The sequence below is a fragment of the Solanum tuberosum genome, unplaced genomic scaffold, assembly GCF_000226075.1.
Source record: "Solanum tuberosum cultivar DM 1-3 516 R44 unplaced genomic scaffold, SolTub_3.0 scf00069, whole genome shotgun sequence".
Lineage (NCBI taxonomy): Eukaryota > Viridiplantae > Streptophyta > Magnoliopsida > Solanales > Solanaceae > Solanum > Solanum tuberosum.
The window spans coordinates 715,677-731,332 of record NW_006238995.1 but is presented as its reverse complement, the minus strand read 5'-3'; the positions used below and the strand labels follow the sequence as shown (position 1 = coordinate 731,332).

At 29.8% G+C, this 15,656-nt stretch overlaps 1 protein-coding gene and 1 long non-coding RNA gene across 2 annotated transcripts; one reads left to right on the top strand and one right to left on the bottom strand.

The window, feature by feature from the left end:
• Positions 1-3,971: 3,971 nt before the first annotated feature.
• Positions 3,972-8,643, top strand: LOC102600669 (uncharacterized protein At4g00950-like). The gene is made up of 2 exons (XM_006345488.2): positions 3,972-4,586; positions 8,104-8,643. The coding sequence occupies exons 1-2, from the start codon at positions 4,059-4,061 to the stop codon at positions 8,200-8,202; spliced, it is 627 nt and encodes a 208-aa protein (XP_006345550.1). The 5' UTR covers positions 3,972-4,058; the 3' UTR covers positions 8,203-8,643.
• Positions 8,644-9,296: 653 nt separating this feature from the next.
• Positions 9,297-11,859, bottom strand: LOC102600337 (uncharacterized). Its single transcript, XR_367169.2, has 4 exons — positions 11,700-11,859; positions 11,467-11,567; positions 10,389-10,466; positions 9,297-9,534 (listed from the first exon to the last, which is right to left on the bottom strand). It is a non-coding gene; the product is annotated as an uncharacterized lncRNA (long non-coding RNA).
• Between the last annotated feature and the right edge of the window lie 3,797 nt (positions 11,860-15,656).

Genomic DNA, 15,656 nt, shown 5'->3' with positions numbered 1-15,656 from the left:
AGAGAGAGTAATAAATAGGTAATTAAATTTCAAGAAGTTTAAAATAAAAGGTTGAAAAAAAGAATTAGATAAACAACATATATTGAAAATTGAAAACATATAAATAATAAATGGGCCCAAATGAGGTCAAACTTTTTGGCTAATAAAGTAGTAGGTAATTAATGGTAGTAATATAAATTTTAAAGGTACAACCATAAAAGAAGAATGTACAACACTATGAAGCACATATCATCCAACACTTGTCATGTACTAAGTAGTAGATATTCCCACTTATTATATATAGTAATATATATATTATATATATTTGGCTTGTCCAAAATTAATTGAATCAATAGATTTCAAATGTGACTCATGAAAATGAGTGGTGGTACTTGTTACTAATTTCAAATTTCCTCAAGACATTAACATCTGCTTATATAATATTACTAATAAAATTACCGAGCAGGAATTTAATGGAATTTATAAAATAATACTTAAAACCTATCGGTCATTAAAATTAAAACACTATATTATCTTACATACATGATTACGTAGTAACAAACATTAATTATGTAAAGGAAAAAATTAAAATTATTACATCTTATCATTTATCCTTAATAACATAAGTATAAATTAATGATTGTAAAAATACATACCATGATCTGTAACATAAGCAATGGTGTCAGTGAGCCACTCAACAGGAGCAAAGTACACAAATATTGAATTGTGAAGAAGAAGAAGAAGATGTTCAGAATTTTCGTTGTTTTAAAATGAGAGGAAATTCCTCTATTTATAGACAACAAATGGTAGTGTGAACAAATGTTTATTGTGTCTTATCGAAAATGTTACAACTATTTGGAAAAGTTGCAACCCTTCGAAAATGTCACAAACTTTCATAAAAGTCACAAACTTTTCATAAAAGTTGCAACTCTTCATTAAAGTCGCAACTTTTCATAAAAGTCTCAACATTTCATTAAAGTCACAATTTTTCATAAATGTCACAACTTTTACTGAAAGAGGAAAGCTAATTTTGGAAACAAATAAATTAAAAAGTAATTTTGATTTGTGGTGGCGCCACGTAGGCGGGCCTACGGTTCTCTTTAATATATATATGATCGCTAAGAATTTTAGTTACATTTTCGAGAGTTTCTATGGAGCTAATCTTTTAAGAATTGTCTAAAATATCTTTATTTACTAAATAATCATCAATTAGATTCCGGTTTGGCTTAATTTATTTATAGTAGCTTATAAAATTAAATGATAAATTTGATGTAATAAATAAGCAATTACATATTTAGATGAAAATATTGAAACTAATTATAAATAATTATAGTGTTTGATTAAAAAGTGTTGAAGTATTTTTTTCTGTAAAAATAGTCAATATGTCCTTAAGCTATTTCAAAAAGTACATAATTTAAAATCATTTTTGTATAAAAAAATAAGGCAGAAGCAAACAACAAAAATAATTTAAAATTATGTTTACTTAGAGTATTTTGGAGATCATAAGAGATGTTACGTATAAATTATAATTAAATGCTCTGTTCAAATCAAAATTATTTATAAATCATAAATTATGAATTTAGGTTAACTGATGATTTTATTATCAAACACCTAGATAAATCAAGAAGTGTTTATAAGTTAGTAGTTTGACTAGATTATAAAGTTAGTCAAACGTTCTCTTAATAACTATCTTAATCTAATTTCATTATCAAACATTTTTAATTTTGATGAATCAAGATGTGTTTATGAGTTAGTTTGACTAACTTATAAACTTAATAATTAAACATTCTCTTAGTAATCTGATTTAATTATTGAATATTTTCATATAAATCAAGAGACGTTTGTAAATTAATTTGACTAACTTATAAACTTAATCAAACATTCTCTTAAAAATCTAATTTCATTATTGAATATTTTTTAATAAATGAAGATGCATTAATAAATTTATTCGGCCAACGCATTATAAACTTAGTCAAACATTCTGTTAATAATGTTAATTTATTATTAAATAATTTTAGATAAATCAAATGTGTTATAAGTTAGTGACTTAATCAATCATCCTCTCAGTAACATCATTTTGTTACCAAATAATAAAATAATCTTTATAAATTAATTTGACCGACACTTATAAATTTAATTAAACACGCACTAAGCAACTATCTTAGTAATAATTACTACTTATGTTGTTTTATTTCTTCCACATTAAAAAGTTGATTGGATTTAACAGGAGAGAACTTATCCCTATCATCATATCATAATTCCAAAGTCAAACACATGCCTGCCCATGTAATAATTCTCAAAGTCATTTGTCTTTTTCTTTATTTTTTTTTCCTGCTCGGTGTTCGAAACATGTATTGAATATCTAACTAAATGTGATCGGTGTTCGAAATTTGTATTGGATTCCTAACTAAATGTGAACCGCACACTATAGGGTCCATTAAAAAATGACGCTCACAATAGAATTTTTTTGGAAAAATTGTATGAAATAACAAACTATTAATTCAAATTAAATGTTATAGCCATAGTTTATTTTAATTGTAATTCGCAGCAAATATTCTCTTTTTTTTTCCATCTGATTCAGTATACAATTAGCCATTTTCGATATACAATTAGCCATTTTATATGTTTCGGTATAAAATGCGTTTGTATTTGTATAAAGCGAGAGAAAAGTATATATACAAATACATATACATATATTTTCGTTCTATACATTTATAATTATACAAATACAGATATTATTATACAAATTACAATGTATAATTAATTTATACAAAACTGAATAATTTGTATAAAATTAGATGTTTGTAGCGAATTATACAAATCAAAAGCTCCATAGCAAACATAAAATTTGCTATGGAGCGCAATTATACAAACTATAGCTATAACATACAAATATAATTTTTATGTTTGCTATATGTGAAAGTTGCTCAATTTTTTTCATACCCAAGATTCAAACCCAAATCTCGTTAAAGATAGAACAATCACACCACTATATATACCACATCCAATGTTTGTGTCTTTCGTCTTTTTCCTTACTATCCCTTATCCTTTCTTTTGTCCTAAAATAAGTATGGTTTTAAAATTTAATACAAAGATAATACTCCCTCCGTTTTATTTTATGTGAGTTAGTTTGACTCGACAAGGAATTTATGAAAGAAAGGAAGACTTTTAAAACTTGTGGTCTAAAATGAATGATAGAACTTTGTGTGGCTATAAAATCATTTCATGGGTTAAATGAATATTTTAAAGTTAAATTATTACTTAATTCATTTGTTCACTTTTACTTATCTTCAATAAATTTTGTATTCTTAATTGTTTTTTATTCATATTTTACCATAATATCTATATTAATTGATGCATAATCTTAATAAACTTAAAAATTATTTTGGAATGAGTAATTAATACTAACGGTAAAACATAAAAGGGAAAAATTATCTTTCTCTTGAGTCTTTATATGCTAAAATAAATAAGTATGAATAAAAAAATATTTTTATTATACTAAACTAGTAAAGTAATCAAAAAGAGAATATCTTATATTTATTATTTATTTCATGAACAATAAAACAAGCTAAAACAATACTTATTTTAAAACACAACAAACTATAAGACACACCCAAAAATAGATGTAAACCTTCTCCTTAACCACCAAATACAAATCCTTCAATTGTCTTTCTCTAAGTCTTCATATGCTAAAATAAATAAGTACAAGTAAGAATTGATCAAAAAAGAGTTTGTTACATTTACTATGTTTTTCTCGCTGAAATGAGCTAAAACAACATTTATTTTAAAACCTCATAAATGATATATATATATATATATATTGGTTTTCCACTCTGTGTCCAGAGTTCATATTGAAGTCCCTACTAAATTTGAATATCACACTACAGGGCCCACAGTTTAAACTTGAAATCTCTGATTAAGAGTGAACCAGTCTTGCCACTACACCATAACCCATATTGCTTTCACAAACTATATAAAAACACCCAAAAATAGATGTAAACCTTCTCCTTACTACCCACCAAACACAAATCCTTCAATTGTCTCTTCTACTCTCTTTCTCCACCACAAACAAAGGCCTCATGGAAGCATCCGACCCAAAGCCAAAGCCGAAGCCGAAGCCAGAACCGATTATACCGAAACTTCCTTTGTTTTCTCCTCAAAAAGAAATGTCAAATATTACTTCCCCTGTTCATCACACCATAGCCGCCTCTGTTCCTTTTCAATGGGAAAAAGAACCAGGAAAACCAAACACCATTAATCTCCCAATCAACAAACCAAAATCCTTAGAGCCACCACCAAGGCTTTACTCTATAAACACACCATCACCCACCACTGTTCTTGATGGACCTTATTATAATAATAACAAGATTTCATCTTCTTCATTTCGGTTCTTGAAAAATATCAGTAAAACACCAGAAACAGAGCAATTTGTGAAAAAGGGAAATTGGTGGCAGCGGAATGTTAAACGGAAGATTGGTAGTAATAGTTCTTCTGTGTTTTTGTCTTCAATGGATTCTACAGGTAAAAGTTGCAGTGCAAGAATGGGAAGTTTTAGAAGAAATGGAAGCTCTTCTAATCTCTATGCTACTAAGTCCAACATGATGTGGGTAAGTTTTTTTGGATATTGTTTGTATTTATCCTTCGTTATATTATCGGGTTAAATATATCTCTATTGTTGTATTATCCAATTAAATTTACCCCCATCTCTAACAAACTTTTAAAAATTAACTTCACTCCGGATAGTTGAATTGGGACGCCATATTCAGAGTTCGTTTAGACTGACTTAAAAAATAGCTTTAAAGTCAAAAATAACAAAATCAAATTTAACTGACTTTCAAGTTAAAAAAATAAAAAAGTAAGGGCATGACTTATTTTGGTTTTTAACTTATAAGTCATTAAAACTTATTTTAAATTATTTTTAACTCTGTCAAACACTATCTAACTTATTTTAAGTCATTTTTTGACTTATTTTAAGTTATTTGAATATTTGTCAAACACTCTCAAAAATTAAAAATTGACTTAAAAATAAATTTGATCAACTTTTAAGTCAATCAAAACACGCTCTGAATCATTATTTGATCGGCGATTTTAAATTGAAGAGGAAGAAGAGGGGTAAATTTGATCCTTTTCACTTATAGCTTAGCTTTAACAATATGGTATATTTAGTTTGATGGTCTAATAGTTGGAATATATTTTAATCAATGGTATAATGAGGGTAAACGTAGGTATATATAAAAGTAAAAGAGTAAATTTAACTTATGCTTTTCTTTTATATTAATGCTAAAGAGAAAATAACTAAATGCCCTTCTAATTTATATTTTGTTGGATAGAAAATAGTCTTTTATCACTTTCTAGACCGTTTAAATTTGAAATTATTATTATCCTAATTGTTAGTTCCTTTTTTGGAAATTAATTTATATGATGCACTTCAATTGACTATGAAATTTACTAAGATATAAGGAGATTGGTAAGAATTGAGGGAGGGAAGAATCAAAATTCTCAATTACTCTTATCAGTTTAAGAAAGACATTTTTTAAAAATTTGTTTTAACTTTAGTATGTTTATTTTCTGCATTTGTAGAGAAAACAAAATTAGTCCATAATATCATAATTCACTCCATTATAGTTGGGACTGATTATTGATCGATCCGTTTATCCAACCTATTAAATTTGGGTGGATATCAAACTTAAATTGATCAATGAAAAATCTTTTAAAAATATTTTTTATTTGATATATAATATATAATTATAGTAAAGAAAAATAATCATGTATTAATAAAGTACTAAAAGATTATAAAAAGAACTATTTGAGTAATTAAAATTTAGTAAAACGTGTTATATTATTGACTCACTTTTTTAGCCAATTTCAATAACTTTTGGACAGGTCAATAACTCATCTATTAATATATTAAACCTATTTGATCTGTCAAGCTTCCATTCAACCCGCTCATTTACTACATCTATTTGTGGGCATGTTCCTCTCTAAAGCTAGGACAATTGTTCTTATCGATGTTATTTGACTTTGGAAATATGTGATTTAGGTATTTGTATGATTTATACATCATCTCATTAATAAAATATAAAATTTAAATTAATTTATATGTAAAAATAAAAATATATCATTCTTTTTCATACAAATTAAATAGTACATCATCTAAATTGGGATAAAACGTAAAGCAAGTATTTTTGTTATATTAGTGTAGTTTAACTTATGAGCAAGCAAATTACCCTATTTATAATGTTTCCAATTAATGATATTATAAAATAGAATTATTTGCAATTATTGTATGAATGGCCGAGTCATCTCAATTATTATTTTTTACTTTTAATATATAAAACTTAAACACATTATGATTAAGTGATTGATGGACGAAGTTGGTATGATTAACACTCCAAGGGTTTGATCTATTTTTTAATGAAATGAGTGTGAACTTTAGAGACCATTGAGTGGTACGGTCGTCGGGATCGTGTTCTAATTAGGGTGTTAGGGTTGGATTCTAGATCAATTATCGAAGTTAATTTTCGGGTCAGAAATTATTTTCCTAAAGATTAGTTTTTAGTCTTAAGTCAAAAATAAAAGATTTTTTTTGGAAAATGTTTTTCATTCACCAACTAAACAATAAAAAATATTTTCCAAAAAATATTTTCTACTCATCAACCAAGCATGAGAAAATAAGTTAAAAATTCACTTATTTTCCAAAAAACGTTTTCCATGAAAAACATTTTCCTTCGTACCAAACACACCCCAAAGCTTGAATCGCAATAGAAATTAGAAGAAGAAAACAAAGATGAATAAGTTCTCCTCATCTCAACCTAAGTTTTGATAAATAAAATAATCCAATACTAATAGTGAAAGATAGCGGATACTTGATGAAATAGTCGAGGTGTGCATCATGAGAGTGGGACACTATCGTTATACAAAAAAAAGGTGTGTAACAATAAGTTCTTGACTTCTTGTTACAAACTTTTAATTAATTGCGTACTCTTAATTTATAGTCTTCAAATAGCATGTGCTAGGTTACACATTTTTTAACTAAAAGTTTTGATGGGTCAGTTTGATCCATAAATTTGTTCTGTCACTCTATTCAATTTATGTGACATGTTTTATTTTATTTTTAGTTTGTTACGAAAAAAGAATATTATGATCTTTAAGTATCTAGAAACAACTCAACTTTAAAATTTTCATTTTATCCTAAACTAAATGATTGACACTCACACAAATGTCTAAAGTCTATTTTAGACTATGAGGATGTTTGGTAGGGAACAGTTACGTTATTCCGGAATAAGTTATCTTAGGATAAGTTATTCCATCATGTATATGAGATAACTTATCCCATCACTAAGGTAAAAATGATGAGATAAATAATCTCAAGACTGTCTAATACCTCCAACCAAACACAGAATAAATAGTCCCGCATTGTATTCCTAAGATTATTATACCTTATACTTCAAACCAAACGACTCCTAAATCTTAAGAATCTTCTTTTCTTTCTTAAATTCCATGTCCTGTTGAAGATTACTACATAAATGAAACAATCAAGTATCTATGACCTAACTGATCAAACTTTCAACAAATTTCACTAGTTTCATAAATTTAAGCACATGGGACAAGAACATAGTAATAGGGGCAGTTGTAATGAAGAAGACAGCCAATCTACTTACACTTCTGGATATGAAATGCTAAACATAACACATATAAATATATCTATGTTAGGCAATTAAAAGCACAAATATGGTGGAAATGTAGGTGTTACCCTCACCTATAGGATGTGATCAATTTTCTATCCATAAAGGAAAGGGCATGGGCCTGTTTGATTTATGATATTTTGGGAACTTGTGTCACATTCAGGTAAGTAAAGATTTATATAGTCGATATTAATATAATTGGAATTAATGTGCAATTGTCTAAATGTTGGTGGACATAGTTAATTGATACTTATGCCGATATAAATGGTAATGTTGGAGCAGTTAGATGTGCATTACAGTAGGGCCTAACTAGAGTTTAGGTTATGAATTTGATCGAACTCAGTAGCTTTATTCCAAATTAGCATAATCGCGAGGACATGTGTGAAATTATTTGTCTTTTGTTTCTAGTTTAACTTCATTCCTATTGATAAAATTACAGGCAAATATATATGAGGGTTTCAAGAAGGCCATACCATGGAAGAGCAACAAGTCAAAGAATTGTTCATCTTATAGCTTTCAACACCAGCAGTCAATTTAATCTTAATGGAGAATAGTTGGCTGTGGTTGGTCTAATACTACTGGAAAGTAGAAATCTTTGTTAAGAAAGGTTATTAATTTGTAATTATGTTTGGACATGAATTTTATTTGGAAAAGGAATAGAAGTTATGTATTCCTGGTTTGAAGTTGAAATGATTGGTAAAATTGACGTTGAATGCCTCTTCTTATAATGAAGTCGAGTTATGACATTGTAGATTAGGGCATCTTCATGTGTCAAAGATGTGAGTTTTAGTTTCTAGTTTTTTGAATCAGGTGTGTCTGAGTTACAATCTTATGTATGTAAGAGGGCTAAGCATATTCTAAAGTAATTAATATTCCTATAATGAGAGTCATTGTAGTGTACTATTTGAGTTAGTTCACTTTGATGTATGGGGGCCTGCCCCTACTCTTTCTTTATAGGGTTATAATGATTTTGTGGCTATTTTGGATTCTTTCTCTCGTGTTACTACTGTTATCTTAAAATATCTAAGGATGTTGTTAGTTTTATCCTTTCTTGAAGATGACTCTTCAAAAGTCTTTATGGTGTGAAGCAATTTGCAAATAATATTTCGAGTTGAAGTTGAAATGATGGATCAAATTGTAGATCTACAAACAATATTTCGAAGTTAAAGTTGAAATAATGGATGTCAAGAGCTCGAGTATTAGAGTAAAAAGACAATAGGTAATTAAGTGTTGTCGTATAAATAGTAGGTAGCTGAGTGTGGTAGTACGTTTATGTTGGAGAGACATGGGGTGGTCTCCTCTTCCCATCTTCTCCTTGGTAGTATTAGTTAGTATTCACATAGTATCTTTTTCTTCAATTTCGACATGTTGCTTCATTTGCTTTGTTCATCTTGCTATTTAGTTGTCATTATTTTCCTTTCAAAGACTCTTGCTTTGATTACACTCCTTTTGAGTCAAGGGTCTACCAGAAATAACCTCTCTAGTCTCCACCCACAAATGTAGAGGTAAGGTTTGTGTACATCTTACCTTCCCCATATTCCACTTGAGGGATTACACTAGGTATGTTGTTGTTAATGCATAAGAGGAGAGTGTATTTGCATGAACCAAATTCAGAGATCTAATCCAAAGCAATTCAAATGATGAAAAGCCTCTTACATTGCATTTACTGGCTAATCAAATGATGGCAATTTCTGAATTCAAACAGCTCCAATACTAAATCATTAATAGTTACACACAAATGAAGATCTTATTTTCGTTTCCGGATCAGAATGAACAAAAAGGGAGTGTAAATAAGAGTACAATAGGCTTTTTAATGCGAAAACCTGACCGGGAAGTTACCCTTGTTCTTCCCAGTTACACCAGTAACCACCTGCAAAACATGGGAAGGGAAGAGTATGTTCAAGTACAGAGTAGACGCCTCGTCTTCTTCGGGCAGCTAAGGTATCTTTATAGGCACAGACACTAACGTTAAATAGATTGTGCATGTTTCACTTCATACTCTTTCAAGTGTTTAATGCAGCTAGCTACACTAGCCAGTAGGACAAATTGAGGCGATGCAGATATTGTGGGAATTGGTTGATTGACAAACAAAACCTACCAATCCTAATAGTTCACAACTCGTATTTTAAATTGGGAAAAATGACAAATATACCCCCGAACTATCATAAATGGTATGCAAATATCCTTCGTCATACTTTTGTGACATTGGTGTTCCTGCCGTACAAAAACTAGAGCATATATACCCTTTATACTAACAGGCATACGCGTGTCATAATCTTTATCCACCGATCCGACATTTATTACATATCGAATCGACGGATAAGATTGCGTCACGTGTCCCTATTTAGTTTTCCGTTAGACTACAGGGTATATATGCTCTAGTTTTTGGATGGCAGGGGCACCAATGTCTCAAAAGTATGACGAAGGGTATCTGCATACCATTTACGATAGTTCATGGGTATATTTGTCCCTTTTCCCTTTTAAATTTAGAGTGGCACAAAGAGAAAACTGTAAAATGAAGGACATTGAAAAGCAGAATTAAAACTACTAGTTATAGTATATAGAATAGCATAGCCTGTTAAAAATTGACGTACTGCATAAAAGATTACAACCATTATGCATAACGAAGAGGGACATAAACCAGAAACAAAATCTAGCCAGCTGAAAATGACAAGCAAACTGGGGGAAAACAGGCACTTAAACTAGTAGGCATAGTTTACTCACATCAGGTGGAGGGACTTGCTTTGATGATTCAAAGGAATAAAGCATTGGCCTAACAAATGCAGGAAGGAAATTAAAGGCCTGAAAGTTGGCAATACAAGAAATATAAGTAACTACTGCTTCCCTTTGCTGTCATAACACATGCAGAGAACCTCTCAATCTATAATTGAGTGTCTTATCATTTTTATTTTTATTTTTACAATTACACACATGAGTATAAATTAGATGCTAAAATGCAGAAAATGTACACACAGATCAAGGCATGGATTTTAATGTTCATGCCTCTCTAGACTCATATTCTGACTTCTCTCTATATGCAGCAAGTAGAAAAGATCAAATGCATGTACGGCCGAGCGTTGAGTCAAGGCCAACCGAACTTTCTACAATACTGAGTACAGTCGAGCTCAACCAAGCGAAGCCTAAGCTTTCAATTGCTCTCTGTTAACAATACAATTAGACTAGAGACAAGCCGAGCGCAATTCATCTATACAAATTGTTATAACTCTAAATTTGATGCGCCCAGTTAAATATTCAACATAAACTATAACTTTCAGAGCAAAACTACAAAAAACAAATTAGCAATACCTACATTCCATTTAACTTAAACTTCCCATTTTTCTTTAATGATATACTTTTATACGACAATAACATACCCACTGAAATCCCACAAGGAGTATGTTAAAGACCACAAGTTTTAAAAATCTTATTAGCTACACAAATGTATGACATGCTTAAGACCAAAAGTTCCAAAACTCTTACTCTTCCTTAAACTCCATGTCAAATCAATACGTGGCACGTAAATTGAAATAGAGGGAACAATAATTATGTAATTTTAAAATTAAGATATTATTCCCTCCGTTCATTTTTACTTGTCAATATTTGACTTGACACATCCATTAACAAAACAATAATTGCTATAGGTATTTTACCAAACTATACATATTAATGATGTAAAGTATTAGGTCTTGAAAAATGATTTGGAGAATAAATATTTAAACAAGTAAAAATGAACAGAGGAAGTAGTATTATACTCTTATTAATTGAGCTTAATGGATGAATTTTAATTTTAAAGTAATCTTACATGACTCAACCGAGTGAGCTAAGTCACGCTTCTGTTGAGAACAGCAACTGCAAAAACCACTATTAGAAGAATTTGTTTTTCCATAGCAGTGAAGCTCGAATCTATAAAGTAATTCAGCCACAGATCAATTTAACTAAAGTTGACGATTCAATTAGCTAAATTAAGCAGATAATTAAGTTTCTTCTTCTAAATGGAAGAGCAAAATTAAGTAACAGATTTGAGAGGGAAAATACCAAAACCAGAGATTAGACAAGAAGCAGCCACTACTGGCTCTTGTACTACGAACATTTTCAATCTCTCCATTACCGCCATCTTTTTTCTTCTTCTTCTTTCTGGATTTGAGATCAAATGTCTCAATATTTTAGGAAACCCTTCACTGAATCTAATACAATGACCCGGCCCCATATAGGGAAAATTAATAAAGTAGTCAAAATTCCTAACATAATTAGCTAAAACATATACATTTAAAAATAATTATTAAAAATGTCATTATTTCAGCAAATATAATTAATTTACTATCTTTTTATTTCTCAAATCAGTTACCTGGTTTGACTCTGCTATCTGTTAAAAGTAAAAAGTAAAAAGAAAAAAGAAAAAAAAAGACCCCACATTTTAATATTCTATCTCTAGGTTTTTACCTCAAATCTCTCAACTTTCTGTTTCCACCATTGTTATCTCTCATACTTGTTTAAGAAATTTCTTCGACTTGTACGATTTCAACATCTAGCAATTCTTCGTGCAAATTGGGGTATAGTATCCGATTTACCCTCTCCTATGAGTCGGACTTGCTCCACAACTTCTCTGCTTATCGGGCTCAAGCGATTTTTCTGTCGGGTTCCAGATCTCAATCGCGGCCGCTCTATGAATGGTTTTGAAAAGACTCTTCTTGAATCCATGAAACTTGATGAATCGATTGTCGGATCGAAATTCTTAATTGTCCATTCATTCTCAATTCTAAATAACCAAAATACAATTTATTTATGTATTCATCCTAATTGCATATGTAAAACAAACTTTTTATTTTGCTTAGTTTGTATGTACAATATCACGTTGTATACCAAATAGTTTGTATTTAAATTTGATTTTGTATTTGTCCTAATGGTATACCATCAAGTTTTATATTTATATTTGATTTCGTATTCATTCTCAATTCTAAATAACCAAATTCTTATCATATTTATATAATTTCAAGACCCCAATGGATCTATGATAGGATCGTTTATTTACAACGGAATGGTATACAATTTATTATGTTATATAGGTATTCATCCTAATTGCATCAATAAAATAGATTTTGTATTTTATTTTGCTCATTTTGTATTTTCAATATCACTTTGTACACCAGATAGTTTGTATTTAGATTTAATTTTGTATTCATTTTCAATTCTAAATAATCAAAATACAATTTGTTTATGTATTCATTAAATACGTAATTAAGGAAATAAAGTAACTTGAGCAGTAGTAATTAAGTAACTTTATTTTGTTCAATTACAATTATAGTAGTAATTTAGGAAATAAAGTAACTTGAGTTTGTTAAGTAATTAAAGTTTTTTTCCATTAGGGTAATAAGACTATAAATTAGACTTCATAATTTACATAATTAGTTTAGGTTAATTCTGGATCAAGAATCAATGTCGAAGCCAATGGGAATACGTTTTCATCCTACTGATAAAGAGCTAATCAACTATCTTAAGAAGTTTTTCAAAGGTGAATTATCTTTGAATCAACAATGTCATATCCAGTTTGCGGATATATATATATGGAGATAAACCACCATGGGAGATATTTGGATCTAATTCTGAAGAAAAGTTTCGTTACTTATTACTCCTTTGAAGAAGCAAAAGATTGAACATAAAAGGTTTTCTCGAATTTGTGCTAAGGGGACATGGAAAGGGCAAACCGGGGAACATTTATAAGGAGGAATCGTACAGGGCCTGTGGTAGGGTTTAAGAGAAATTTCAAGTTTGAAACATGATTGAGGATAGAATATGATCATGTTGCAGATAGTTTCTTTAAGGAAAATAATCATATTCTTAAAGAAGATTTTGTAGTGTGTCGAATCAAGAAGAAGATGGATAAAGAGAAGAGCGTGGATCATGTTATGGACGCACAAGATGGAGATGTTGCGGGAATTATTGATCCTATGTATTGAACCTAATCATAATAACGACTACTTCACAAGGGAAGATCAAGTTAGGGTTTGTGATGAACAAGATGTAGTTGAGGCTACAACTTCTGAATATGATGTTCAAAAAAGTACTACAATGGAGAAGAGACCGACAACGTTGGAAGTACAAGAAGGCCATGGGGGTGATGATATTAGAAGCGATGAATTTCAGAAAGAGATGTATAGAACATTTGAGGACATTCCTGTTGATATTCCTGACGATTGGTTGTAGAATTCACTCGTTCTACAAGATATATAATACACATTAAAATATTTATACAGTTCATTAGATGGATTATGCAGTTGAAAAAAATGTGTATATAGTTCAATTTTACCCATATATATAAATGTCAACGTTCTGATTATTAATATTTCTTCGAATTGTGCAAGCCTGTTTTCATATTTATCTCCTATTTCTCTTCCTATGCCAATAAAAGAGAACATCCGTGTTTAGTTTTCTTTCTTTTATTTTTCTTCTTTTTATTTTCTTTCTTTTGAAGTGAGTTATAAGTTCTTTGTATTAAAGTTTGACTTGCTTCATTCAGCATGCACCTGCTTAAAAGGAAAAATTGTATACGTAAAAATGTATACCAATATTCGAACTTGAAATTTCTGATTAAGAATAGAGCAGTGTTGCCACTATACTATAACCCATGTTGCTCTCAAATATATTTTGTATTGATCGGTTAAATTCACTAGTACATAATTAAAGTTTATTCATTTATGATCGGACTTAAGCTATTTTTTATTGAACTTCAACTATACGTGCATTTTAGACATAAATAATCGGGTCAGGTGAAAATTGTCTAAATACCAATTATATGTATCTGAAGTAATTTCATTTTTCTATTTGGTGATCATATAAGTATCGCCAAATGTAAATATTGAAACAATAAATTTATGATACAATCATTGTCCATAAACATGTGGTAATTGTAATAAACTATTTAGCTATTACTTCGTACTTAACTAATGCACACCATGTAAGACCTATTAAACGGGACACATTCTTTATCCATAGTTTTTTCCCATTTCCAAAGGGGCGAATTCAAGACTTTTTGTTTAGAAAGAAAGATTCAATCCATCCCACCATATTATTTGGTGGACGATCGTTTGGATCTTTCTTTCTTTCCATCTAAAAAAAAAATAATACTTTGTTTTTAATTAAAATTTAACCTATAGTACTACTAAAAGTACTAATTTGCCATGTCGCAGCAGAATTGCAGCTTTGTTTCATGCGATAAATTGGACAAAATGGCTAATAGAATTGGGACAAGTTTGGCATCGGCCTTCTTTGCGTCCCTCGAACGATGCTCGTGCATCACCATTAGTACATTCCACGACGATGATGATGATGAAGAAGAAGGGAAAAATCGACCTCTTTTATTCACAAAACATGCTTCGTTTACCCAATCTAAGCTTTCTTCGTCTTCTTGATTTGATTTATTAAGACGTGTAGATATCTATATGCATGCGTAAAGCTGCTAGAAAGATATGTATATGATTGTAGATCGGGAAAAGGTTCAAATTTGATTGTTATGATCGATGAAATTGCTCAATTTTGTCCTTGGTGATATATATATATACTTTTGGTCATTTCATACGTACTCTTGTTGTTAACAAATTGTCTTGTATTTTTTATTCTTGTCATGCTCCAGTGTGGAATATGATGAGTTTCACGTGTTAAAATTCTTTGAGAGAGTAAAATAATATATCTTAAACAAATTTAACTCTTTACCCTAATGAATTGGAAAGATGGAAAAGATTTGTTCATTCAGCTATTGTTTTTTCTAGGGGTATACATGGCCGGGTTGGTTCGGGTTTTTCAAATATCAAACCAAATCATTTGTGTCGGATTTTTAAATTTATAAACCAAACCAAACCAATAAAATTCGGGTTTTTCAACCTCGGGTTTTTTTGGGTTGTTTCGAGTTTTTCCGGTAAAGTATTCATACAAACATATAATTTACTTGTATTTCAAATATTTCTTTAGTCCTACCAAAATACAATTATCTAAGATGTT